Source organism: Borostomias antarcticus, assembly GCF_949987555.1.
Source record: "Borostomias antarcticus genome assembly, chromosome: 18".
Taxonomy (NCBI): Eukaryota; Metazoa; Chordata; class Actinopteri; order Stomiiformes; family Stomiidae; genus Borostomias; species Borostomias antarcticus.
In genome coordinates this window covers 11,431,115-11,455,836 of record NC_140251.1, presented here as the reverse complement: position 1 = coordinate 11,455,836, position 24,722 = coordinate 11,431,115, and the positions used below count along the sequence as shown (strand labels likewise).

Sequence of the window (24,722 nt, the reverse complement as noted above, 5' to 3'; positions counted from 1 at the left end):
CCCTCCTACAGTAGGTGCAAAACAGAGCGTTTCCTTTGTTCCAACAGCCATCAGACTTTAACAGTGCCTGACCCCTCCACCCCCTATCCTCACCTGCCCCCTATGTCACCTATCACTTTACTATAACAGTGCCATGTTTTTACTCTTGTATGTATATTGTACAGTATCTATATATTCTTCACTTTTGTATATACATTTTTTCTACACTATTCTGTACCTTCTCAGTTCTTCTTGCTGCTGAAATGCCCAAATTCCCCCCTGGGGATTATAGTAAAATATAAGAAAGTTGCACACTCAAATGTTCTCCTCTGCTGGGATTTTAATTGACCAAAATTTGAGCAAAGAGCCTTCATTGGGGATTATGGAAGTGGACAGCGCAGGGTGAGAGGTCATGTTTTCAGTGGCATGTGTTTTAGTTTGTTCGTTTGTTAGCAGGATTATGCAGAAACTACTGGACCGATTTTCACGAAATGAAAGGGAAGGGTTTAGCATGGTCCAAATTAGAGCCGATTAAATTCGTGTGGAGTGGATTCAGACGCCCAAACGCGGCCAGCCATTCACCTCCATTCATTTTTTTGATCAAGTTTACGCTAAAACTACCAGATGATTTTCATGAAACTCGGTGGAGGGGTGTAGCATGGGTCAATTTAGATCCCATTCATTTTTGGCATGCACAGAGCCACGAAATGCATTCAGGGGCACATGTCTGTGCTTTCCGAGCACCATTTCTAGTTTTATCTTACTGTATGTTATTTATCTATTTCAGTGTCGTGTCATAACACTATAGCACGGTCTTTCAATCAGTGTGAATTTCATCCCGTATTGTATGTGGTTTTTAGCTGCAACTAGCTATGGTATTGGTCCAGAATGTGGCATCACAGCTTGTTACTAATCCACTAATTAGACAAGAGAGTAGAAGATTCACCCATATTGAAAATGCTTGTAGCCTACTCTATAGCTCGTAACAATGCAAATTTTCACTTGTTTGAGATCCCATGTACTGTTGTCTACAAGTGGCTGAGGTTCCTTTGCAATTTGCCTGACCAATCAGTAGTCTGCAGTGTTTTCACATCACCTTTCAGCTTGCTTCAGCTCGCTCGTGACCTTGAAGGATCATGATCTGAAAGAATAGGAACTCGACTCAGCTGTATTCACCTTTTGGGCAGTGGAGCAAAAGGTAAAGCAAGTAGAGTCGAGTCGAGTTGCAACTTTTTTGTGCAGTGGAACACCAACTGTAGTATCATATCATAGATGTCATTCTCAACCACAACAAGAGACACTAACCAGCAGCAGAATACGGTGAAGGAGGTCACATTGTCTCAATGGTACTTCCTGGATCAACCCTTCCAGGTTCCTCTCGCACCTGACCCAGTCCTTGGTAAACCTTGAGTCAAGAGCGCAAACCTTTCCATATCGTAGACTTCCTGGATCAATAAAGCAAAAATGAATAGATAAATTAAATAAATAAGTAAACAGGTGATTGATGCACATGAAATGTGCAAACAAAACAAAAGTAACGAGAGGGATGTCTTTCTACTTTCCTGGCTTCCCGCCGCGTCCTCCAGGGCTGAAGATGCTATCAACGTCAGCGGGGGTGCTGGCTGATACCGTGCTCTCTTTCTGTGTGAACATGGCGTGGACATGGCTCTAAACAACAGTATGGTCCATCCTTTCCTCAGCCGTCTGTGTGTGCCCTGGCGTGGGTTTGATCTCTCCAGGGCTTGAGTCTTCACTCTTTTCTTCAGAGTGATCCTCCCTATCACTCCTCACTGTCTCTGGGTCGATGTCTGCTTTCCTGTCATTGGCTGAGGAGACGTCAGGAGGATCCACGCCTTTGCTCTCATTGGCTACAGAAGTGTCCATAGAATCTACACCTCTCTTGTCATTGGCTATGGAGAAATCTGAAGTCACCGCTCCTTCATCGTCATTGGATGATGAGTTGTCGACTGGGCCTTTGTTATTCTTCTCATTGGCTGGGGGGGTAACATGATCTTCAACGCTCCCCTCCCCCCCTGGGCAGCCATCTTTGATCTGCCTGTCCTTGGCGGAAGCTGTATCCATTGTAACTCTCTGGGCCTTTTCGTTGGTTCCGTTGCTAGTGTGCTGGAGAGTTCGAGGTTCCCGCACTGTGCTGTACCCGGTCTGGACCAATGAGAGGGTCCGCTGGTGGACGTCCTGCTTCTGGCACCGGTACAGCCCGCGGAAGGCCGAGCGGAACTTCTGGGACATGAGGTTGTAGACGACCGGGTTGATGGCGCTGTTGGCGTAGATGCAGGTCCGGCAGAAGAGCAGGAACCAGGCGTCCAGGTAGGGTGTGGCCACAAAGGAGTTGATCAGAACCAGCGTCCGGTAGGGCATCCAGAGAAGCGCGAACAGGATCACGACCACCGCCAGCATCTTAGTCACCTGGGGGACAAAGAGAGACGTGAGATCCAGCAGATAGAGATGCAGGAAAGATGGGGTAGAGATACATGACAAATGAAGAAGAGGTGAAGGAGAGGTTCAGTCGAGATGCAGTAGAGATGGAGGAAAGATGGAGGAGAGATGGAGGCAGAGATGGGGTGAAAGATGAAGCAGAGATGGGGAGAGATTGCGAAGAGATGGAGAGAGGAGAAATGGAGAGATAAAGGAGAGATGAATGAGAGAGGAAGGGGAGATGGAGGAAAAATGGGAAGCAGAGTATAGAAATATAACAGTAGGAGGGGTGACAGGGGAGTTGCTTGGCAGACCCTAAATCAGACTCTTAGACACGGTGAAGGCAGAACACCCACCCAGGCTCGGGGTGGTAAAAGGATAGCCCCTCGCCTGGGGGGAGAGGAGAAACAAACATCTAACCCATCTGAAGAAGAAGAAGGCAGAACAAATGACTTAATATGTGTTTTCACTATTCACTGTCCTCTTAAGCTAAGATCAATATTATAGCAAGCCTCAACGCTGCTTTGATAAAGGAATTTACTTTGGTCGATGGTGCATTGTGGATGTGTTGATGGGTGTGTTGGTGGGTGTGTGTGTGTGTGTGTGTGTGTGTGTGTGCGCGGAGCTGTGTGTAGTCGTGTGTGCGCGTGTCTGTGTGTAATTGTGTGTGTGTGTGTGTAATGCGAGGCTGGTTGTCCTCTCAGCTCAGCAGACTCTCTAGCCTGGGTCAATGAGGCCCCGTGCGGTCTGACTGGTGTGACATACGATTACAGAAACAGTGGGAGAGGGAGAGAGAGAAAGAGTGGGAGAGGGAGAGAGAGAAAGAGTGGGAGAGGGAGAGAGAGAAAGAGTGGGAGAGGGAGAGAGAGAAAGAGTGTGAGAGGGAGAGAGAGAAAGAGTGGTAGAGGGAGAGAGAGAGAGAAAGAGTGGGAGAGGGAGAGAGAGAGAAGGAGGAGGGAGTACGGAGCACAGCATCTTTCAGCCCCTGGCTTTGTGACCATGGCGACAGCAGACATTCCAGAGCCCCCGTGAGATGGACTGAGCAGACCAGCCCAGCTTATGATTATCCTTATCAGTCTCTGACAATACCACTGCTGCCCCCCCTCTCCCCCCAACCCCAGCCCCCCATTACCCTACACCCCCCCACACCCCCACCCCCACCGCCCACACACACACACACACACACACACACCGAGCTCGCCTTTCTGTCTACACGCTTCTGCCTTCCCGGTGTCATAGCCGGTGTTGTCTCATGCGAAGCCACCTCTCTCTCTCTCTCTCTCTCTCTCTCTCTCTCTCTCTCTCTCTCTCTCTGTTGTGATGGAAGCTAAACAAAGAATGTCGGCGGTGGTGGTGTGGTGATAACAGGCTGCAGTATCATCCACGTCTCTCTGACGCTAAATGCTAGGTGAGATAAGAACACTCCCCATTAACCACGACAGCGGCGGGGCAGGGTGACGGCAGCTAGCGCAGGTGGAATAAAGGAATCCGCCACGCCACCATAAAGCCCTTAATTGACCTCATTCTAAAATATGAATCTAATTATTGTCATTCTGCCTCGGCGGTAAACAGCCCTCTGACACCGAGCTGGCAGAGCAAGGGGCTGCGCGTGACAGAGCCTGGTGCTGGAGTGAACCAGGCACACGGTCGCTCAAATTAGAAGCTAGTTTACAGAGTACACTCAAACAAACACTGAACACTAGAAGAACCTTCTGACAAATGGTTCCAGATAGAATCCTGATGTTCCAGATACAGTAGAACCCTTTGGCTCTGTAAGGTATTGTAGGCTACTTTTTGTAGCCCTAAATGGTTCTTTCTATTTGTAACCTTGCAGGTTACCTCCTGAGCTATACAGCCACCCCTAGAATGGTTCAAATGGTTCAATCTGGAACATTGCAGCACAGTTTATATAGTGTACTGTAGACAGAATCGTTACTGTGATTAGTCTTTAAGTAACAACCAACCCCCAGCAGAACTCATTCATAACCACCCTGAGTTAAACATTACTTCTGTCAAATACTTGGTTTACTCTTGTATACAGTAGTTCAAGGAAACCGAAATGAACCCAGAGTTCACCTGGGCCTTGTCTGGACCCTGCTGTCTCTAATCTGTGGGATTATGAGATTCAGTTGTTCATCGGAAGCCACAGATAAACTGTTTGCAGAACATACACTGGAGTGGCCTTAGCAAGGCACTGTGACTCACCTCGGGGCTGCCCTCATTCAACATGAGGATCAGCAGGAGGTTAGAGTCTTCTGCAGCAATATATGTATTTAAACATCCCATCTATCCTTCTGAGAGCCCTACTTCACTGAAGCTATGGGTCAAAAAAGAGTCAATCGAATCTAACCAGAATATGACGCTGTGGAATTATATTGATCTCTTGAAAATGTTTCCTGATTTCCCTAAGAGAAGATAATCAGTTCATGTAAACAATGCAGACATGTTGTTCCAGGCTGTTTTCAGGATGCTTCCCCATTTCTTCTTGGTCCTCTTCCGTCCACTTCCAGGCCTGTGAGTTTCAGCCACAGGTAAAGAGAAAACATAACTCTTCCTTTCACATCCGGATCCAGACAGCCATTTATTTTGACGTGAAAAAGAAAGAACAAATGTTGTTTCCTGCATTTTCAATTTCAGTTTTATCAGCGGGTTTCTGTCTTAAAGAAAAAAATACATTCTGCAGGCTTTCTCTCTTCCATTTCCAGATCAATATTAATCTCACTTTGGAGCAGTGGCAGCAGCTGGTGGTATCCAAACATTTATTTTGATATTGCATAATTTGAAACCCTGAAATATAGAACATGAAGACTGATTGATTTATTGATTGATTGATTGATTGGTTGATTGATTGATTGATTGATTGACTTTGAAGTAAACTGAAGTAAATGTATGGACTGTCAGAAAGGCAGCTTGGTCATCAACTTTAACTCCCAAGTTAGAGGCTTTAATTTGACTAGCTAAATCACTGACGTAAATGGAGAATAATGTTGGAGATAATACATATTTTTTCACCCCAAATTTGTTGTGGGCCCGGCTCGTACTTCGGGTCAGGTCCGGGAGTCTAATTGCTCTGGGCGTGGTGGGGCTAGCGAGGCGCGCTACCCGGAGGCACAGACTCCAGGCCCCATGTCCAGGCCCCGCCGGAGAGGTTGGCTCCGCTCGGCAGCAGCTGGTGTCAATTAACAACCTGACGCACCTGTTACCTGTTAGCGGAGCCACTACAAGAGGATGCTGGAACCGTCACTCGGGGCTTAATGACCTACAAGTACTTAAGCCAAACAAGTACGTAACCCAAAACTGTGCTTTGCAACATTCTAAAACTGAACTATTCACACCAAAGCAACGAGCGGAGACTGTTTACTGTCATTCAACCTATTTCCTTATCCAGCAACCCGTTATTATTATAGGGGAGTCGACTCGAGATAGCGACTGGTCCAGACGTATTTTGAGAAGGCAGCCATAAGACACAGGAATTACTGCACAAACTCTGTAATATCCTCTAGTCGACCCATGGACGGAGGACCCAACCAGTCAGCGCGTCCAGTGATCATCAGGTTCCTATCCAGAACGGCCAGAGATATGCTATGGAGAGGTTCCATGAAGAACAGCTACTTGAAGGACAATCGGCTCCAATTCAAAGAGGATCTGACTGCGGAAGACCGAGCCACCCGCAGTCGTCTGTGGCCGGCCGTGGAGGCAGCGAGAAAGAGAGGTGATAAGGCCTACTTCGTGGGAAATAAGACGTTTGTAAACGGGAAGGAAATAATAGTGAAATGAAAGGTTAACAATAAAGTAAACTGAGATAAAGTTAAGTGTACGATGGGATATTTTATTTAAGATACAACCTATAGCTATGCGATTTACACAGTATGCTGACTAGGCAACATTCAGCGTTCAACACTAGTGCAGTGATTCCTGCAGTTAAGCAGAAGAGTTTAGAGGTTACAAAAAGTTACAACTTTATTTGTTTATTTGTGTTCTTGATGTCAATTTCTATTTTATCTGTGAATGTCAGGGGTATTAGAGACCAATTAAAGAGAACATTTTTATTTTTATATTGTCAAAACAAAAGCGCTGATTTTTATTTTGTTCAAGAGACTCATGCTTCAGAAACAGATGTGTCATTTTGGAGAAGTCAGTGGGGAAAAAATGTGTGGTTTTCCTTTGGGAGTAACAGGTCAGCAGGGGTCGCTATACTACAGGGAAAATGTAAAGGTAGTATTATCAGTCACCTATCCAAATAGAAACAGATACAAATGGCAGATGGATAAATCTTGTTGATATTGATCATTCTCAGTTTATCATTACAAACATATGCCTCATAGAATGGATCTCATTGATGTCTGGAGACACAGAAATCCAAACCAAAAAATGTATACCTGGAGTAATAAGGATAGATCTCGGCAATCTCGTATAGATTTCTGGTTGGTCTCCTCAGACATGGAAGATAAGGTGGAGTCTGTGCTAATAGAACCTACAGTTTTTACAGATCATCAGGCTGTTACAATTAAGATCAATATGACATCGGTTAGAGGTAACACTAATAGAGATTACTGGAAATTAAACAAAACGTTATTACAGAATAAGAAATTTAAAAATGAAACCCAAAAAATTGTCAAAAAATATTGGAGACAGGCAAATTCACAGAACAATTTTGGACATTAATGAAATATGACATTAGAAACTTGGCTGTAGAAGTTGGAAAAGGAATTTCTAAGAAAAAGAAAGAAAGAGAATCTCAAGTACTTACCAAATTAATAAGGCAGTCAGAGAAAGTAAGATTATCTGGTGAAGAACTAAAAGAACTGTCAGCTTTACAACTCGAATTGGATAAAATGTATGAGGAAGAAGCCAGAGGGGCCTTTGTCAGGTCTAGAAGGAAGTGGTTAGAACAGGGAGAGAAGTGCACTAAATATTTTTTTAATTTGGAAAAAATAAACTTAATCTTCTCTCTGCAAACTTCAAATGAATAACCAAGTATGTGAAAACAAAAAGATTATTTCCCAATACATAGCTGATTTCTATATCGAAAATGAAAGTTACATTGATTTGTTTATTAAAAATATTGAAAAGAATATTAAAGGTATTGATGATGGGTTCAAAACAGTTTGTGACCTTAAAATTAGTTTAACAGAGGTTCAAAAGTGTATAGGTTATCTTAAAGATAAGTCTCCTGAGAACGATGAGTTGATATGTGAATTTTATAAAATGTTTAGTATAACTTTAGCCCCGCTTTTAGTTGCTGTATTTGAAGAAGCCATAGAAAAGGAAGAGCTTCCACCAACTCTTCGTCAAGGTCTCATTAAACTGATCCCTAAACCAAAAAAAGACAAATTAAGTATTGGAAATTGGAGAACAATTAGTCTAGTAAATAATGATGCAAAGATATTTGCCATGGTCTTTGCTAAAAGGCTTAAATTAGGACTGAATGATGAAGAAGAACAATCGGTTTTATGCCTGGAAGAAAATATAACAACATACGATTAATTCTGGATATGATTGATTATAATGAATATATTTTGGACGATAGCTTGGTGTTATTTGTTGACTTTTATAAAGCGTTTGATACGATAAGCCACCAATTTATGTTTAAAACCATTACATGTTTTGGTTTTGGGAATACTTTTTTGAAAGCGGTCGGAACATTATACAAGGGATGCAATAGCTCTGTTAAACTAGCTCACAGTACGACTCCTAGATTTTGCATATGTCGTGGAATACGACAAGGATGTCCACTTAGACCCTTTTTATTCATTCTTGTTACACAAATTATGGCCGTACATATCAAAAAAGGTTTATTTCAAATCGAGAGTTTAACATGTTTTTGAAAGATTTTTCAAGGTGCCCACCCACATCCATTGTATGACCAAAACAGTGGTAGAGCAATTATCAGACTTTCTCACAAGTGCTAGTTTTGTCAACGTTTTGATCTGAACCATTGTATATGATCATAAGTAACCTTAAAACAGAGCTAAACATGCATTTTCCCTTTACTACTCCTTTAAAGAGGTCTCTTTAAGTTATGCATCGAATATATCCAGCAAAGAAAACTTTAGAGAGATTTAAGATTGATATTGAATATTCTTGTACTTTTTGCGGGGTAGAGGATGAAACAATTTGTCATTTGTTTTATCATTGTACATATACTCAAATGTTTTGGGCGGATGTACAAAACTACATCGGTAGAAAAACTGAAGAGGTAATTCAGTTTAAAGAAAAAAACATATTTTTTGTTTTGAAGACGAAAAAGAAAAATACTTTGTTTATTTTGTACAAATGCTTTTATTTCTAGGAAAATTCCACATTCACAAAAAGAAGTGGACGGACTCCAAACCCAACTTGGAATACTATTTTCATGAACTGAAGCAATATGGAACAATAGACTGAGTTTATCATGGTATTTACTTATTTTTGTATGTTTTGTATTTTTAATTTCAAAAATGTCATTGTGTTTCTTTTCTATATATCCCTGGCTGGAAACAGTTTTGTGTGTATTGATGAAAATGACTGTTTCCAGAGAAATGTCGTGGTTTAACCTGATCCTGTTAGCTGTTTCTAATTATGATGTTGACCCCTGAGTGTGGCTGTCGACCGGAGTTTTCTGTAAGAAACTGTGTCTCCCTTCCATAGACTTATGAGATAAGGGTGACATTCCATGGTTGGTCCATTCTGTGGACAACAGCAATTGTTGGTTAGCTGCAGGAGAGACCAGACCAGTCTGATCGGGGAAGGGGTGGAACGCCCCCGAACCATAAGAACCCTGCTCGAGCTCAGATGATTTGATTTGGGCCAGACAGCCATACAGACAGGCCAGCTGAACATCAGACTAGATGCCATCGTCTTTTGGTATGCTATAACCTTCTGTAATTAAACAGCTTTTGATTGTCGCTCAAATCCTGTGTTGGAGAGATTCATTTTTGGATACATCTGAATGAAGGGACACTGGACTGTGTGGTATTTGTGAGACATTGTGTGCCGTCTTTCATTGAAATCAAAACACAACGCAGAGCTGAATAAGGACAATAATAAAAGACAACGAAAGTCAACAGTATGTGTGTATGCAAATTGTTAATAAAGCATTAAAAGAAAGAAAAAGAAAAGAGGTTATTATATTTTGTCCCCATTTGTTTATTGGGGGTCTGGCGGGCAGCACCTCTATCTGAGCTAACCATGCTAGAAGAGCTCACTCACATGCACACAGTCTAGATGAAATCATTCTTTTGTCCCAGCTCGTAGAGTAGCCTACCTCCCTGAGCAGCGTAGCATCTGTGTGCCCCTGGTCTCATATTGTTTCAGGACTGAGATAAGAAATGTCAGACTGAGCATTACGGAGGCTGTCAGTTCTCTTCAGAACACGCAGTAAAGAGTGTGTGTCTGTATGTGTGTTTGTGGTTGTGTATGTACGTGTGTAGAATTTATTAGAAAGTTTCGCCATGTACTGTATAACCAGTAGCCTACAGGTGCATTGGAATTCTTGTTATCACTTGTCCTAACAATATCTTATCTCTACTAAGTTGCATATGGAGCTGCTCAGGCCTACACCTCTCAGCTTCGGAACCAGCTGGTTGGGGCGTATAGTGTTGATTGTGTGTGTGTGTGTGTGCGTGCGTGCATGTGCGTGTGTGCGTGTGTGTATATATATATATGTGTGTGTGTACCTGCACGTGTGTGTGAGTTTGGTTTATAAGTGTGTGTGTGTGTGTGTGTGCGTGTGTGCGTGTGTGCGCGTGTGTGTGTGTGCACGTGTGCACAAACGGGTCTGTGAAGGAGTGACTGCAGATGTGAGTCTGAAGGGGATCAGGGTCCTCCATCTAAGCTGAAGATTTGCATAATGTGATTTGAGATTTACTCTGAAGTGTGCTTAATACTGCAGATGACGATGCCCCCTCAGCTCCTCAATAGACTCTCACTGCTTTTATTCATCTGCATCCAGCACTCTGATTGCCTGATATGATAGAGTTTGATAAATTTCTGTGTACTAAAAAATGATAATTCATGCCTGTGATCTCCTCAATATCTGCTATGGAGCAAACCTGTGTCAAGTACTGTACATAGATTAAATACCTCTGTGTGTCTCAGGTGTGTTCGATATGAAAGAGCTTCCTCTCACGAGTCAGTTCGACCACAGCCATTGGAAGGCAAACGTGAGGAGGGGATGAGGAGATTATTATGTCTGTTGTTTTTATCTGTTACCTGTTTACAGGGACTGCAGATGCAAATTAGCCTAAGGCTAACTCTGGTGCAATGCATCAAATGTTTTTACATTTATGTTTTAATTGCACATGGTCCCTTCCAAATAAAATTGAAAATGAAAAAATGAGGAAGGGGGGAGGAGAGAAGGGGAGCAGGGTTAGGGGGGGAGGAAGACTGGAGGGCAGCAGGGATGGATGGCTGTGGACGTCACCTGTTTCCTGGAGGCCAGTGCGCTCTTGGTGCGGCTCTGGCGGGCCCCTTTCCCTGCCTCGGCGGTGGGCTCCCAGCAGCTCCGGCGCAGGGTGGCGGGGGTGGCAGCGGCGGCGCTGCCGGCGACCGGGCAGCTGGGCAGAGGGCTGAGGTACAGGATGCGGGCGATGAGACCGTAGAGCACGATGGCAAGGAGGAGTGGCACCACGTAGAAGATGGCGAAGTCGATGAGGTAGATGGGCAGGTAGAGGCTGCGGGTCACCTTGTAGCCACACTGCGTGGTGCCGTCGCGCCCCACCTGGATGTCCACCAGGAAGAACCAGAGCATGCAGTACACGCAGGTGAGCGACCACACGGCCGTGATGATGCGCTGGGCCCGCGACACCGTGCACACCGTCTGAGCTCTCATTGGATGGCAGATGGCGATGTACCTGGGAGGAGGCGACGCAGGCGCAAATGCACACGCGCACACACACACATACATACAAACACACACAAACAGTAGGTGATACTAATGACACAACAAAGTTCTAACCTAATAACACATCTCTTCACATCTCAGATATCCTCCGTAAGTAAATTTAATCTTTATGACATTTAAAATTCTTAATTGAAAGAAAGTAGCTCACCAGGCAGTAATCAGCAAGGTATTGACACTAGTTAATTGCTATTTGCAATGCAAATTGCAATAGCAAATACTGAAAAATACCTGAGGTGCACTTGATTTGTGCATTGTAACAATGTGCAATGGAAGCAATGGACCATTCCAAGTGGCAACAGTGAGACAAATCAAATGCACCTCAATGACGTTTCAAATACTCTCAATCTAATCAATCTATTAATCAATCTATGGTGACATCATTCCTCTTCTCTATTACATTATATTACAGTCATTTAGCAGACACTTTTATCCAAAGTGACTTACAATAATTGCATTTAACGTGGGTAGTGAGTGTACAGTATCTCCTTTCTAAACAAGTGACAAAGAGCATCTCTATCCAGGACTGGAGATGCTGAGATAAGCTCAGTCGCTAGAGTGTGAGACTTTGAATATCAGGGCTGTTAGGTTCGAGCCACACAAGCATGGTACCCATATCATCTACATACAATTAATAAAGCACATTACACATATCATCTACATACAATTAATAAAGCACATTACTATTAGAAGATAATGGCCAACATTAATATGAGGTTCTGGCATGCTACTCACCTCTCCACAGTGAAGGCTGTTATTGAGCAGGAGGACACGTTGATGCCTAGGTACTGGAGGTAGGTGATGCCCAGGCACCCGGCATGCCCAAACACCCAGGTGCCCATCAGGCTATCGGAGACATTGGGCAGACCTGCCGCCACCAGCACCGTCAGGTCGGCAATGGCCAGGCTCACCAGGTAGCAGTTGGTGGGCGTGCGCATGTGGCGCGTTGTCAGGACGACCAGGACCACCATGACGTTACCCACAATGCCCACACCGCAGACCAGCAGGACCAGAAAGATGGACACGGTCTTGTACTGCAGGGATTGGTAGACGGGATCACTGGTGCTGACCAATGAGATGTTGGTGGGCGTGTCCATTCTGGAACTCACGTTCTCTGCCATGTTTGGTGATAGTGTGAGTATGTTCAGTGATGTGTTTGTGTGCGTGTCTGTATTTAGTTCTGTTGTGTGTGTGAGTGAGACTTAGCTTGGCAGATGATCAGCGATTTGTGATTTGGGGGAAAAAGTGAGTGTTTGTTGTGTTGTGAGTGTTGTGTGTTGTGAGTGTGTATTGTTTTGTGAGTGTTTGTTGTGCTGTGAGCGTGTTCCTCTTCAAAGATCCACCCCTTTTCTTTGTGTCTTTCAGCCTTTTAACAAAACATCATTGTTCTGCATCATGTCCACCCTGTTGTTCTTAGACAGTTGTAATCAGACTGAATCCGATTACCATGTTGAGGTTAACTCTCCCTGTGTCCAGATCTCCAGTAATCCTCCTGGAAACAGAGAAATAAGAGACAATAATTGTAACCTCTAATAACCAGGCACGTCAGTTAAGAACAAATTCTTATTCACATTGACGGCCATTGTTATTATCACACGCAGGCGCGCACACACACACACCAACACGCACGCACGCACACACGCACACACACATATACAGTCACTTCCAGGACTGGAAGTGCTAGTGACATTTTGTTTGTTTGCCAGCCAGCCAACCACCCAGCCAGCCAGCCAGCCAGCCAGCTAACCAGACAGACAGACAGCCAACCAGCCAACCAGCCAGATAGACAGACAGCCTACCACCCAGCCAGCCAGCTAACCAGACAGACAGACAGACAGCCTACCACCCAGCCAGCCAGCCAGCCAGCTAACCAGACAGACAGACAGCCAACCAGCCAACCAGACAGATAGACAGACAGCCTACCACCCAGCCAGCCAGCTAACCAGACAGACAGACAGACAGCCTACCACCCAGCCAGACAGACAGCCAGCTAACCAGACAGACAGCCAGCTAACCAGACAGCCAGACAGCCAGCCAACCAGCCAACCAGCCAGCCACACTGCAAATTGTTCTGAGCTTGCCAAGATTTAAAATCTTAGATTTGGTAATATGAGATTAATGATCTTGTTTTAAAGGTTATTTACTAGTTTTATCTTATTTCTATACTCGAACCAGCTTATTTTAAGACTTATTATCAAGTAAAATGATCTTGCTGCATGGACAGATAGTTTCACTAGTATTAAGTAATTTCTCCTCAAATTCAGTATTTATTTCTTGTATTTTAACTAATGTTTTTTGCAGTGCAGCCAGCCAACCAGCCAACCAATCACCCAACCAACCAACCAGCCAACCAACCAACCAACCAGCCAGCCAACCAACCACCCAGCCAGCCAGCCAGCCAGCCAGCCAGCCAGCCAGCCAGCCAGCCAGCCAACCACCCAGCCAGCCAACCAACCAGCCAACCACCCAGCCAGCCAACCATCCAGCCAACCATCCAGCCAGCCAACCACCCAACCACCCAGCCAGCCAGCCAGCCAACCATCCAGCCAGCCAGCCAGCCAACCAACCAACCACCCAGCCAGCCAGCCAGCCAGCCAGCCAGCCAGCCAGCCAGCCAGCCAGCCAACCACCCAACCAACCAACCACCCAGCCAGCCAGCCAGCCAACCACCCAACCAACCACCCACCCACCCAGCCAGCCAGCCAGCCAGCCAGCCAGCCAACCACCCAGCCAGCCAACCAACCAGCCAACCACCCAGCCAGCCAGCCAGCCACCCACCCAGCCAGCCAACCAACCAGCCAACCACCCAGCCAACCACCCAACCAGCCAACCACCCAGCCAACCACCCAACCAGCCAACCACCCAGCCAGCCAACCACCCAGCCAAACCTTCGTTCCAGGTAATGAGTGCTTCAGATTAGGCCCAAAATCAAATTATCTGTGTGTGCATCGTGTGACTGAGTGGCAGAATGAAAATGCTGCAGACATCTGTTGCTGTTTCTCTGCTCTCTCTCTGCTCTGTTTGTAAATGAGATTGAGTCTCTCCAGCAGGCTCCCTCTAATAAATTGAATGAAATGAAAAGTCATTTAAATCCAACCCACATACCATCAATCTGACACCCCTATCCCATCCCAAATCTACAGCCCAATAAAGTTGGTTCCAGCTCTGAATATCTGTCATGTTGTCCTGGGGCTGTTTCATATTGCTTTGCAGAGAGATGCTTCCGTTCCGATGCTTCGTTGCCATGGTTTTAAACTGAAAAGGCAAAGTAAAACAATAACAAGATCTCAACACCAAGTAGTTATAAAGTACTAGCGTATTTTGTTGTTGTCTTTTAATCTTTTAGGCAAGAATGTTTGTGTCACTGTTTTATTACAATAGTCAAGGATGTGTGTTTTCTTCCAGACTGCTGTTGTCAGGGGAGCACTTCTTCATGTTCAGTAGATTACTGCAGCCAGGCCTGAACAAACATTCTCCACCCTCTGTGTGCAAAATGAATCACTGACATTGGACATAATCCTAGTTTGCTAACCATAGTCTTCTTTTGACTAACTCATTCTCCGTCAAAGGGATTTCCTCTTTTTATCTATTCCCCTGAAGATGATTGTACATGTGGTGATGTTTGTTGTGATGTCAGTGGTGTCTGTTGTGATGTTAGTAATGTCTGTTGTAATGTCAGTGATGTCTGTTGTGATGTCAGTGATGTCTGTTCCTCTGTTTTGATGTTAGTGATATCTCTTGATATCAGTGGTGTCTGCTGTGATGTCAGTTGTGATGTCAGTGGTGTCTGTTGTGATGTTAATGGCGTCTGTTCCTCTGTTTTGATGTCAGTCTGTTGTGATGTCAGTGATGTCTGTTGCTTCAGCTCTGCACTGTCGTGTTCTCTGAAAAATCAATGAAATATTGTTTACAGAAATCTCTGGATGTTTGACCTTTTTGTGGGTTGTTCAATCCTGAGGCACAAACAAACATAGTGGACTTCCATTAGTGACTCTGGACTGGCTGCCCTCAGCACCTTGCAGGTTGAGAGTTCAGTTTGATTCTTATCCTCTTGGAGAGGCCTGGGTGGTCACTGGGAACAGGAAGTGGATAGAGGAAGCTGCTGTCCAGACAGCATCTGTCCCAATCACAACAGTCTTAATCATAATTAAGTAGAAAACACCGTCTCACTTTTTTTTGAGGGGCCCGCAACCATTACATACTGTACAGTTTCTGAATGTTTAGTTATTTGAGCATCTACGGACTGTCTAAGGGGTCCTTCAAAATAAAGTGCTACTGAAGAAACTGGAACTCCATGGTTTCTTACACAGTTGTTCTAGCGCAGCAGCACCGGACATGAATTCATGTCGCCATTTTTTAAAATGTTGCAAGATATATTGTACTGTGCTTCAGATGAAAGCCCATCAAATGAAGGACTTTTTCATGTGGAAAAGGAGTGCAAAAAACATAATGGGCCAACCTGTACCATTAATGGATCACATGAATGCATGCACCACTGCTGCTCACATCATTCCACCAAGCATGCAGACACGAGATGAGTTGGAACGGATACCCATAATATGCATCTCCAAGAGTCATTGAATTGAATTGAAACCTTGCCCCAGAGGGGTATTTGTTTAGCACACGTCAAGCATACATAAAACATTAAAATGTACGCCCAACACCGCAATGTCACCAACCACCATCATTCTCATCACCATTGATTGAAAACCTTGATTGTCCCCACTGGGGAAATTGTGTTGTCAAATAGCTTAAGAACACATAAAAGGAGGACAGACAGAAAAAAATGCAATAAATAAATAAACAGTGCACTCTCAAGAAATAAGCACAGTGCCAGCTAGGATGCAAGCTAAAGTGCAAGGGCAAACTAAAGTGTTCAAGTTCATGTGCAGTCAAAGTCTGAGAAGCAGGGGTCTTCAACAGCCTGTCAACTCCAGGCCCCCCCCCCCCCCGCAGGGCCTGGTGGTGGAGTCGGAGTGCAGCTGGAATGAAGGACTGTCCAAATCTTTTTGTACTCTGACGGGGGAGAACAAATCTGTGGCTGAATTTGCTCCTCATCCCCGTCAGCTCACGATACAGCGGATGGGAGGGATTGGCCAACATGGCCGCCAACGTTTTCCTCATCCTCTGTTCTGCCACCACCTCTAGGCTGTCCAACCCGGTCCCCACCAGAGAGCATCCTCACCAACATCATCGCATCAACATCATCACCACTGCAACAGGCATCAACAGCTGTTCAATAATTTAATGCTTCTTGGCACAAAGGAAGTGCTGGCTTGTTTTGTCCTTGTTTTGGGCAGAGTGGATGGGAATGATCCAGTATTCGTCTGGCAAGGTTGATGGTGTAATGATCAGAGAGTTGAGAGATACTCTGAACATCTGAGCCAGTGATTTTCCTCCCCATCTCTTAGTAACCTTGTCCAGCATGTTTCTGTTCTGGATGGACAGACTTCCACCCCAGCACTGGATGGCGAAGGTCACCACGCTCTGAATGAAGTTCAGGTAGAACAGTCTCAGTGTTGTTATGTCTGCCTTGAAGCTGCGTAGCTTCCTTTAAAAAATAAAGTATCTGTTGTGCTTTTGTGTATCTTGCCACTGTGTTTGCAGTCCATGTGAGTTTGGAGTCAACAATAGTGCCCATGCAGGTACTTATATTCCTCCACCGTCTCAATCGGTGTACCTTGTAGGGTAACTGGTTGCAGTTTTCCTTTGTTTTTGAAATATTTAGAATAAGTGTATTTTCCGTGCACAAGTGGTCCACCTCAGTCCTGTAGTCCTGCTCTGTGTCCGTTAAGAGACCCACTAGGGCAGCGTCGTCTGCAAACTTGATTAGAACAGCTAGTGTGGTGACTGACACAATCATTAGTATATAAAATAAATATTTATTTGTTGTGGTGGTTGCTGACTGACTTTGACCCACCCTCACTGTCGTCTGCCTACTAGAAAGTCCTGGATCCACTGTATTAGGGTCTGATCTACACCCATAGCTAACATTCTCCACCAAGATGTTCGATTGGATAGCGTTGAAAGCAGACGAAAAGTCTGCAAACAGAATGCGCACATATGAGGCTGGTGTTTCCATAGACTAATAATACTGTTGCAAAATGATTTCCACCAGATTTATCTACCGGTAAAGTGACGTCCCCGTGACTGCTCCAGAACTATTAATAATGATTTTATTGTTTTCTTCTATTCAAAATGCAAACGCAAATATTTGGTGCGTAAAGAGCATTATTAAGAACTGTGTTGCTATTTACAGTGGGCTTCATACAGCATGTGCTGCAGTAGTGCAGAACATTAACCACAACTTTTACATCTTACCCGGCAACAGTCAAGACAATTGAAAAGAACCTACCTTATGTCCATCTTTTCTGAGCGCGCACTGTCCCAATTCCCTCTGCCTGCTGATTATTGTCATCCAAGTATAATTCACACTGAGCACTGTGGGGTTTGGATTCATTTACATTTTTCCAAGAGAATTGACAGTTTCGTGGACCCTCGGTACAATGACATTATAGTTTGCGCCTATGCGCTTTTATCTCCAACGCAGCCCCTGGACTGTGCGTTGGTGCCTTGGTACCAGCATGGGTACCAGGGAGTTGTGCACGCCTCTCGCGTTCATGACTAATTTCTGCCCCCTTGCGTTCAAACGCATTCTTTTCTCCGCACTTGCGTTTCTACACCAACTAGGCCTACACCAACCAGGCCAGGTCTAGCCTGGCTTATGTGCGTGGCTGGCTTGTTTCTGTTCAGGACTGGTAGAACGGAAGCTAGTCATGCCACTGAAATAGCTGTGAATTGAAATGCCATGAAATAATGTCTGATAAATTAAGATAGGTCTTGTCGCCTGCACACATCAGTTTCAATGCTTCCAATCCTGATCCAGCACAATAAGAGCGGGATAGCCAGTTAGCTCATGAGCTCACAACAACTAACATTCTCACGGTTAGTAGGTAATTACTTTAAAGACACTCACACGTTTTTGTTTTGATAATTTCACCGAAATGGCTTCGTAGTAATTATTTAAAAATCCGGTCTATGGGAGTTTACATTGAAATTCCTCTCCGAAAGGAACAATTCCGCTAGGGGCGCATGTTTTCACTTTCCCTCCCTATTGGTTCAACTTCTGTTTCTGGACAAGGGATAAAAAGATTGGAGTGAAAGGATGAATGTGTGGAGATTTGGGGTATAGTCCCATAAAGTCATCCCCACCGGAACCCGGGTCTCCCGGGTGGGAGTCCTATGCTCTCACCACTACTCTACTTGTGCCGTGGAGATCGGCGGGTTGGTTTTGGTGTCCTTCTTCCAGTCCCTAGTGTGGGTTGGGGTTAGAATAAGGGTTGTGGTAGGGACAGGATCTGACCTATAAGGTAGTGTTTCAGGCGGGATCCCGGGAATCCCGGGTAGGGCCACTGTCATTTCCCTCCCGGGAAATGGCATCGGGACCCGCCTTCCCGGAGGTTGTTTTTTTGGGCTGGAAATTTAACCATTGTGCATTAGTAGCCTAAAACAATTAATAAACACTCAATATATTGTGTGAAATGTATTATTTTCTTCTTAGATAAGTGGGAATATGAGCTATGTTTATTTTATTTTTTAAAGTTATGCGCGCAGATTCAAAGAAAAAGAAGCACCGGTTAGTTTAAGCCCTACTACAGCGGTGGATCAGAGACATTAGCCAACTAGGCTACAGCAGTGGATCAGAGGCAAACATGTACTGCATAGTGTGCAGTGTCACTGTCTCACGTAGGCTAATAATAATAATAATAATAATAATAATAATAATAATAATAATAATAATAATAATAATAATAATAATAATAATAATAATAATAATATAGGCTAGCCTATTATAATTGCTGTAGCATATTAACCATAATCTAATAATACAATTACAACAATAATAGCCTACCAATAGCCTGCTTATACAGGTTAATGATAGCGCGTTATAAAGCCTATTCTAGGTATCTCCACAACCCGGTGATAGTCAATCCCGGAGATGAGCTCTTTGCTATGCCCTCCAGATCTATGCTACTGAAGACGGCACTCAGTCTGTTCGAGCGACTTTTTGTTGTCACTGAGGGGCCTTCACAAGTCCAACCACCACCAGATCAAGGAACGGAATCAACCGAACAGACTCATACCACCCTGAGCCTGCAGGCTGAACTGCAGCAAGCAATCGATGCGTGCATGAAAAGTCCCAAGCCAAAGGAGAAGTGTGGGAATGACCTGCAGAATATCCTGTCAAAGGAATATGCACTCTTCAAGGCAACACAAGTGCGCCCCAAAAATCTGCAGCTGCTCTACGCGGCTCTTGGCACTATTCAGCCAACGTCTGTAGAAGCCGAGCGAGCATTCTCAGTATGCGGACAGTTTGTCACTAAGCTTAGGAACCGGGTTAGTGACCGCTCCATCAATGCTCTTTGCTTCCTCAAGTCCCACTTTATCAAACAGAGGAAAGTGAAATAGCCTAATCAAGATGGGATAGGAATTTGGTTCATTTAAATGTTTAGGCTTAAGGCCTATAGCCTACAATGTAGATTTTTTTTTTCCTCGCATAGTCTACTTTTAAATTGCGAATTTGAGTTATTTTTCTTTTTCACATGTTGATTTTTATAAATAAAACGTTTAATGTGATACATTATTATACAATATCACTATTCTGTTGCATTTATTTGTCTACATAGCATAAATCCACATTTAAAAATCACTTCCAATTTCTACGGGAAATCCCGGGATGACCCGGGAAGAGGTCAGAAAATTCCTGGGAATTAAAATTGGCTAAATCCGGGAAAATCTGAAACACTACTATAAGGCAAGGGGTAAAGGTCGGAGTGAAAGGATGAACATGTGGAGGTTTGGGGTATAGTCCCATAAAGTCATTCCCAGGGCCTTGAACGCCGGTCTCCCGGGTGGGAATCCAATGCTTTCACCGCTACTCTACTTGTGCAGTGGAGATTGGCAGGTTGATTTTGTTGTCCTTCTTCCAGTGTCTAGTGTGGGTTGGGGTTAGAATAAGGGCTGGGGTTGCGATAGGATCTGACCTATAAGGGAAGGAGTGTGGGTTGGGGTTAGAATAACTGAGAAATGCAGGTCAACATTCGAGGGAGGGAGGGACGGATTGATAACCGGACAAACGTTATCCTAGGTGCGCTGGCTTACAGCCACGCACAAAAACGAACGGGCTTAGCTTTTTATTAGTTTTCATTGAGTTATAATTTTGGGTGCATTTATTTGACCATGAGAAATTTCATAGAGACAAATTGTCCAGAGTGTACCGTGACTACTGTCCCCAGGCTCAAACACTGATACTGCGTCAGATTTAATGAATCGCCCTTGGATTTCAATGGAAGGATCTAGGCAAGTACACTGATCTCAGATCTGTCTCCAGCACGGGTCTTGAGAGGACTTCTTTCTTTGCGCGTCGACACGGTCCTATCTTGATGACGTCAAGGTAATGGCCGCTCTCTCTGTATCGTGTCGAGTTTTTTTATTTTCTTCAGCATAGCGGATAAAAAAACATACAATTGCTTAAAAAAGAGCGTTAAAACAGTAATATAAAAACTGGGTAGTTCTTAACGACACGAGCCCTGTCTTCAAAGTGGTTCAGGTTGGAAAGGTGATTGAACATTTTCAAAGATTAGCGGCAGAGGGAACCTGGTGGGTGAGAGGAGGAATCCTTCATTGTTGATTGTAGAAACGCGTGCTTTCCAAGCCGAGCAGAAAGCAATAGTGTCAAAGAGTGTCAAGTTGCTTTTTCCATATGCATTTTGTTTAAACTTTATTGAAGCATATCTGCTGCGTCTTTTGGAACAAACCTGACATTTGTCTCGCCGTTGTATCGCGCTGTCAGTTTAGGGCCTAGCGAGCTAACGGTAGCTAGAGAGTTAGCTAGAGAGTTAGCTAGAGAGTTAGCTAGAGAGTTAGCTAGAGAGTTAGCTAGAGAGTTAGCTAGAGAGTTAGCTGAACTGTGGCTGGGCATGACCACATCTCCGGACGGTACCGTTAGCCCCCTGGTTAGCTAGCTTCACGTTAGCCCCCTGGTTAGCTAGCTTCACGTTAGCCCCCTGGTTAGCTAGCTTCACGTTAGCCCCCTGGTTAGCTAGCTTCACGTTAGCCCCCTGGTTAGCTAGCTTCACGTTAGCCCCCTGGTTAGCTAGCTTCACGTTAGCCCCCTGGTTAGCTAGCTTCACGTTAGCCCCCTGGTTAGCTAGCTTCACGTTAGCCCCCTGGTTAGCTAGCTTCACGTTAGCCCCCGGGTTAGCTAGCTTCACGTTAGCCCCCTGGTTAGCTAGCTTCACGTTAGCCCCCTGGTTAGCTAGCTTCACGTTAGCCCCCTGGTTAGCTAGCTTCACGTTAGCCCCCTGGTTAGCTAGCTTCACGTTAGCCCCCTGGTTAGCTAGCTTCACGTTAGCCCCCTGGTTAGCTAGCTTCACGTTAGCCCCCTGGTTAGCTAGCTTCACGTTAGCCCCCTGGTTAGCTAGCTTCACGTTAGCCCCCTGGTTAGCTAGCTTCACGTTAGCCCCCTGGTTAGCTTGCTTACCGTTAGCCCCCTGCGCTGTGCTCTGATTTTGACTTGATGGCTGACTATCTAATTTAGTAATCTAACAATCTGAGAATCCAGATAGATACCTGCAATTTCAGTGAAACAGAGGGCAGTTTGAATGACTACAGCATTTTGCTGCTTGCTAACATTAGTCCCTCTTGATTTGGGCTGTTAATTTTGGTAGATAGAAGACATTTGATTTATCCACATATATTTCAGGGTTAGCTAGCTAGCTGCTTTCAAATGTGTATCTTCATTTATAGGGTTAGTCAAGCATGGACTATACTTTTTATTAGTTTTCTGTATTTAACATAACGTGTATTTCAGAACAAAACATACATCTTGAACGATGCATAGGCTGAGGAGTGCTCATTTTGCGCAGCTGAAATCCAAACCAATATCTATAGTGCATTGTTTCGCAATGACATATTGCTCATAATGTATATAACATCCAACTGACTGCAGTTTCTTTCATGAGTGAAAGTACTGGATCTTGACTCTTATCTCTACTCTATTCCAGTGGAAGGTTTTCTTATGGAGACCCCTGAAAGCCCTAGCCAGTCCCCCCTGTCCCCGGAGGAGGAGAAGGGCCTGTCGGACACCGATCTGCTGGTCTCCCCAGACGAGGGGGAGGAGGAGGAGGAGGATGACAGGCTGGTCTCAGATAGCGAGCTCCTCAATGAGGAGGAGGACGACGACAGGATAGAGGAGGAGGGAATAGGAGGGAGAGGGGGGGACTCAGAGTTGGAAGAGGAGGAGGAGGACGACGACAGGATAGAGGAGGACAGGGAGGAGGGAGGAAGAAGAGGGGGGGACTCGGAGTTGGAGGAAGATGAGGACGAGGATGAGGTGGTTCAAGAGTTTGTGGGGTCTGACCCTGAGGTTGACGAGCAGGGGGGAGGAGTCATAGGGGTAGAGCAGCAGGAGGAGGAAGATGAGACTGTGGTGCTGGTTGATGGGGAGGGGCCACAGGGGAGCCGGTCAGCTGATGAGGAAGATGAGGAAGAGGAGAGGGTCATGGAGGACACCCCCCAGTCCCCTGATTCTGAGCCTGATCAGGGGAGGAGCAGCTTCTCTCTGGCCGGGCAGCAGGAGTTGGAGGAGGAGAGGACAGAGAAGGAGGGAGAGAGGGAGGGCAGAGGGGATCCGTCCACAGAGCTGGCCGTAGAGCCCCCAGAGGTGGACGAGGAGGAGGAGGAGGAAGAGAGGAGGCGGAGGAGGGGGGTGGTGGTGAGGGACATGATGAAGGAGGCGTCCAGAGAGCTGGATGAACATGAGCTGGACTACGACGAGGAGGTTCCCGAGGAGCCCAGCGTCCCCGCGCAGGAGGAGGAAGAGGACGAGGAGGAGGGGGAGAGGCCTCCCGGAGATGGGGAGGAGGAGCACCAGGAGAGGGAGGACAAAATTGTGAAAAAGAAAGAGAAGAAACGCATCCTCCCTCCGTCGCCCAAAGAGGCTAAGGACTCCAAGGCAACAGAGAGAGGGAGGAGAGAGTCCTTCAGGGACCGAAAGAAAGACGAGGATGACGGAGAGATCGACGAAGGAGAGATAGACGTAAGTCATCTGGACGCGGAGCTCCTGTCTTCATGCCATCTGGGTGGATATATAACCCCTCCCTGGCTGCTGTCCACTAAGAGAAATGGGGATATTTACTTGTTTTCACTGGTCATTGTCCAGTTTATGTAGTATTATATTACATAAGTATGCAGTATTAGACTGGGAGAAAAGATGTCCTTGGTTGTTGTACGATTGTCACTCTCTGTAGATAAGGGTTTATAGTTGACCTGGGTGGTGGTATTGTCCTGCCCTGTAGTTATTTAAATAAGAGAGAGAGGAGGGTCGATATCTGACCTGTGGACCTCAGACAAATAGCCTACACGTTTCAAATATTAGAAATATGTTCGGATGCACTTGATTGGCCCTTGAATGTATGGACTTCCTAGACAACATGATTGGTTTTGGTTCCATACTACCTAAACCATTGTAGTGTTGTGAGATCAGAACATGGATGGATATTCTGCCTTGGTAGGGGGGCACGAAAGAGGGGGTTTATATTTGATCTGGGTGGTGATGCCAATCAATACTGTCCTCACTGTATTTCTTTACATAGAATAGTTGTTGGATATCCTGAATGGGCTGTGTGTGTGTGTGTGTGTGTGTGTGTGTTGTGGTTGGTGTGTGTGCTGTAGTTGTCGGCGGGTGTTTTGGTTTAGTGTGTGTTATGGTTGTGTGTTTTGGTTAATTGGATGTGTGTGTTGGGGCTGACTTGTATGTGTTATGTCTGATATTTGTGTGTTATGGTTGATGTGTGTGTGGCTGACGTGCGTGTTGTGTGTGTGTGATGGCTGAACTGTGTGTTGTGGGGTGGTGGTGTTTGGTGGGTGTTGTAGCTGACGGGGGTTTGCTGTGTGTGTGATGTCTGACGTGTGTGTTGTGGGGTGGTGGTGTTTGGTGGGTGTTGTAGCTGACGGGGGTTTGCTGTGTGTGTGATGTCTGACGTGTGTGTTGTGGGGTGGTGGTGGTGTTGATCGGTTTGTGTCGTAGCTGAAGTTGACGGGGGTGTTGTGTGTGTGTGTGTGTGTGTGTGTATGATGTCTGACTTGTGTGTTGCGGGGTGGTGGTGGTGTTGATCGGTGTGTCGTAGCTGAAGTTGACGGGGGTGTTGTGTGTGTGTGTGTGTGTGTGTATGATGTCTGACTTGTGTGTTGCGGGGTGGTGGTGTTGTAGCTAATGGGGGTCTGTTGTGTGTGTGTGATGACTTGTGTTGGGGGTGGTGGTGTTAAACTTTAGGTGTTGTAGCTTACAGGAGTGTGTTTTGTGTGTGTGTGTGTGTGTGTGTGTGTGTGTGTGTGTGTGTGTGTGTGTGTGTGTGTGTGTGTG

The 24,722-nt window shown here is 45.3% G+C and overlaps 2 protein-coding genes across 2 annotated transcripts in view; one reads left to right on the top strand and one right to left on the bottom strand.

Annotated features, from left to right (window-relative positions):
- Positions 1 to 1,533: 1,533 nt before the first annotated feature.
- Positions 1,534 to 12,417, bottom strand: trhr2 (thyrotropin releasing hormone receptor 2; the record flags this gene model as incomplete). The annotated part of the gene is made up of 4 exons (XM_084452761.1): positions 1,534 to 1,620; positions 1,771 to 2,406; positions 10,820 to 11,249; positions 12,032 to 12,417. The coding sequence occupies 4 exons, from the start codon at positions 12,415 to 12,417 to the stop codon at positions 1,534 to 1,536; spliced, it is 1,539 nt and encodes a 512-aa protein (XP_084308887.1).
- Positions 12,418 to 20,796: 8,379 nt separating this feature from the next.
- zc3h18 (zinc finger CCCH-type containing 18) overlaps positions 20,797 to 24,722 on the top strand; it is a 34,615-nt gene continuing 30,689 nt past the window's right edge. Inside the window, exons 1-3 of the mRNA XM_084452760.1 lie at positions 20,797 to 20,956; positions 22,363 to 22,547; positions 23,001 to 23,396. Coding sequence (XP_084308886.1) covers positions 22,377 to 22,547; positions 23,001 to 23,396 — 567 coding nt within the window. The 5' untranslated portion in view covers positions 20,797 to 20,956; positions 22,363 to 22,376. The remainder of the gene's footprint in view (positions 20,957 to 22,362; positions 22,548 to 23,000; positions 23,397 to 24,722) is intronic.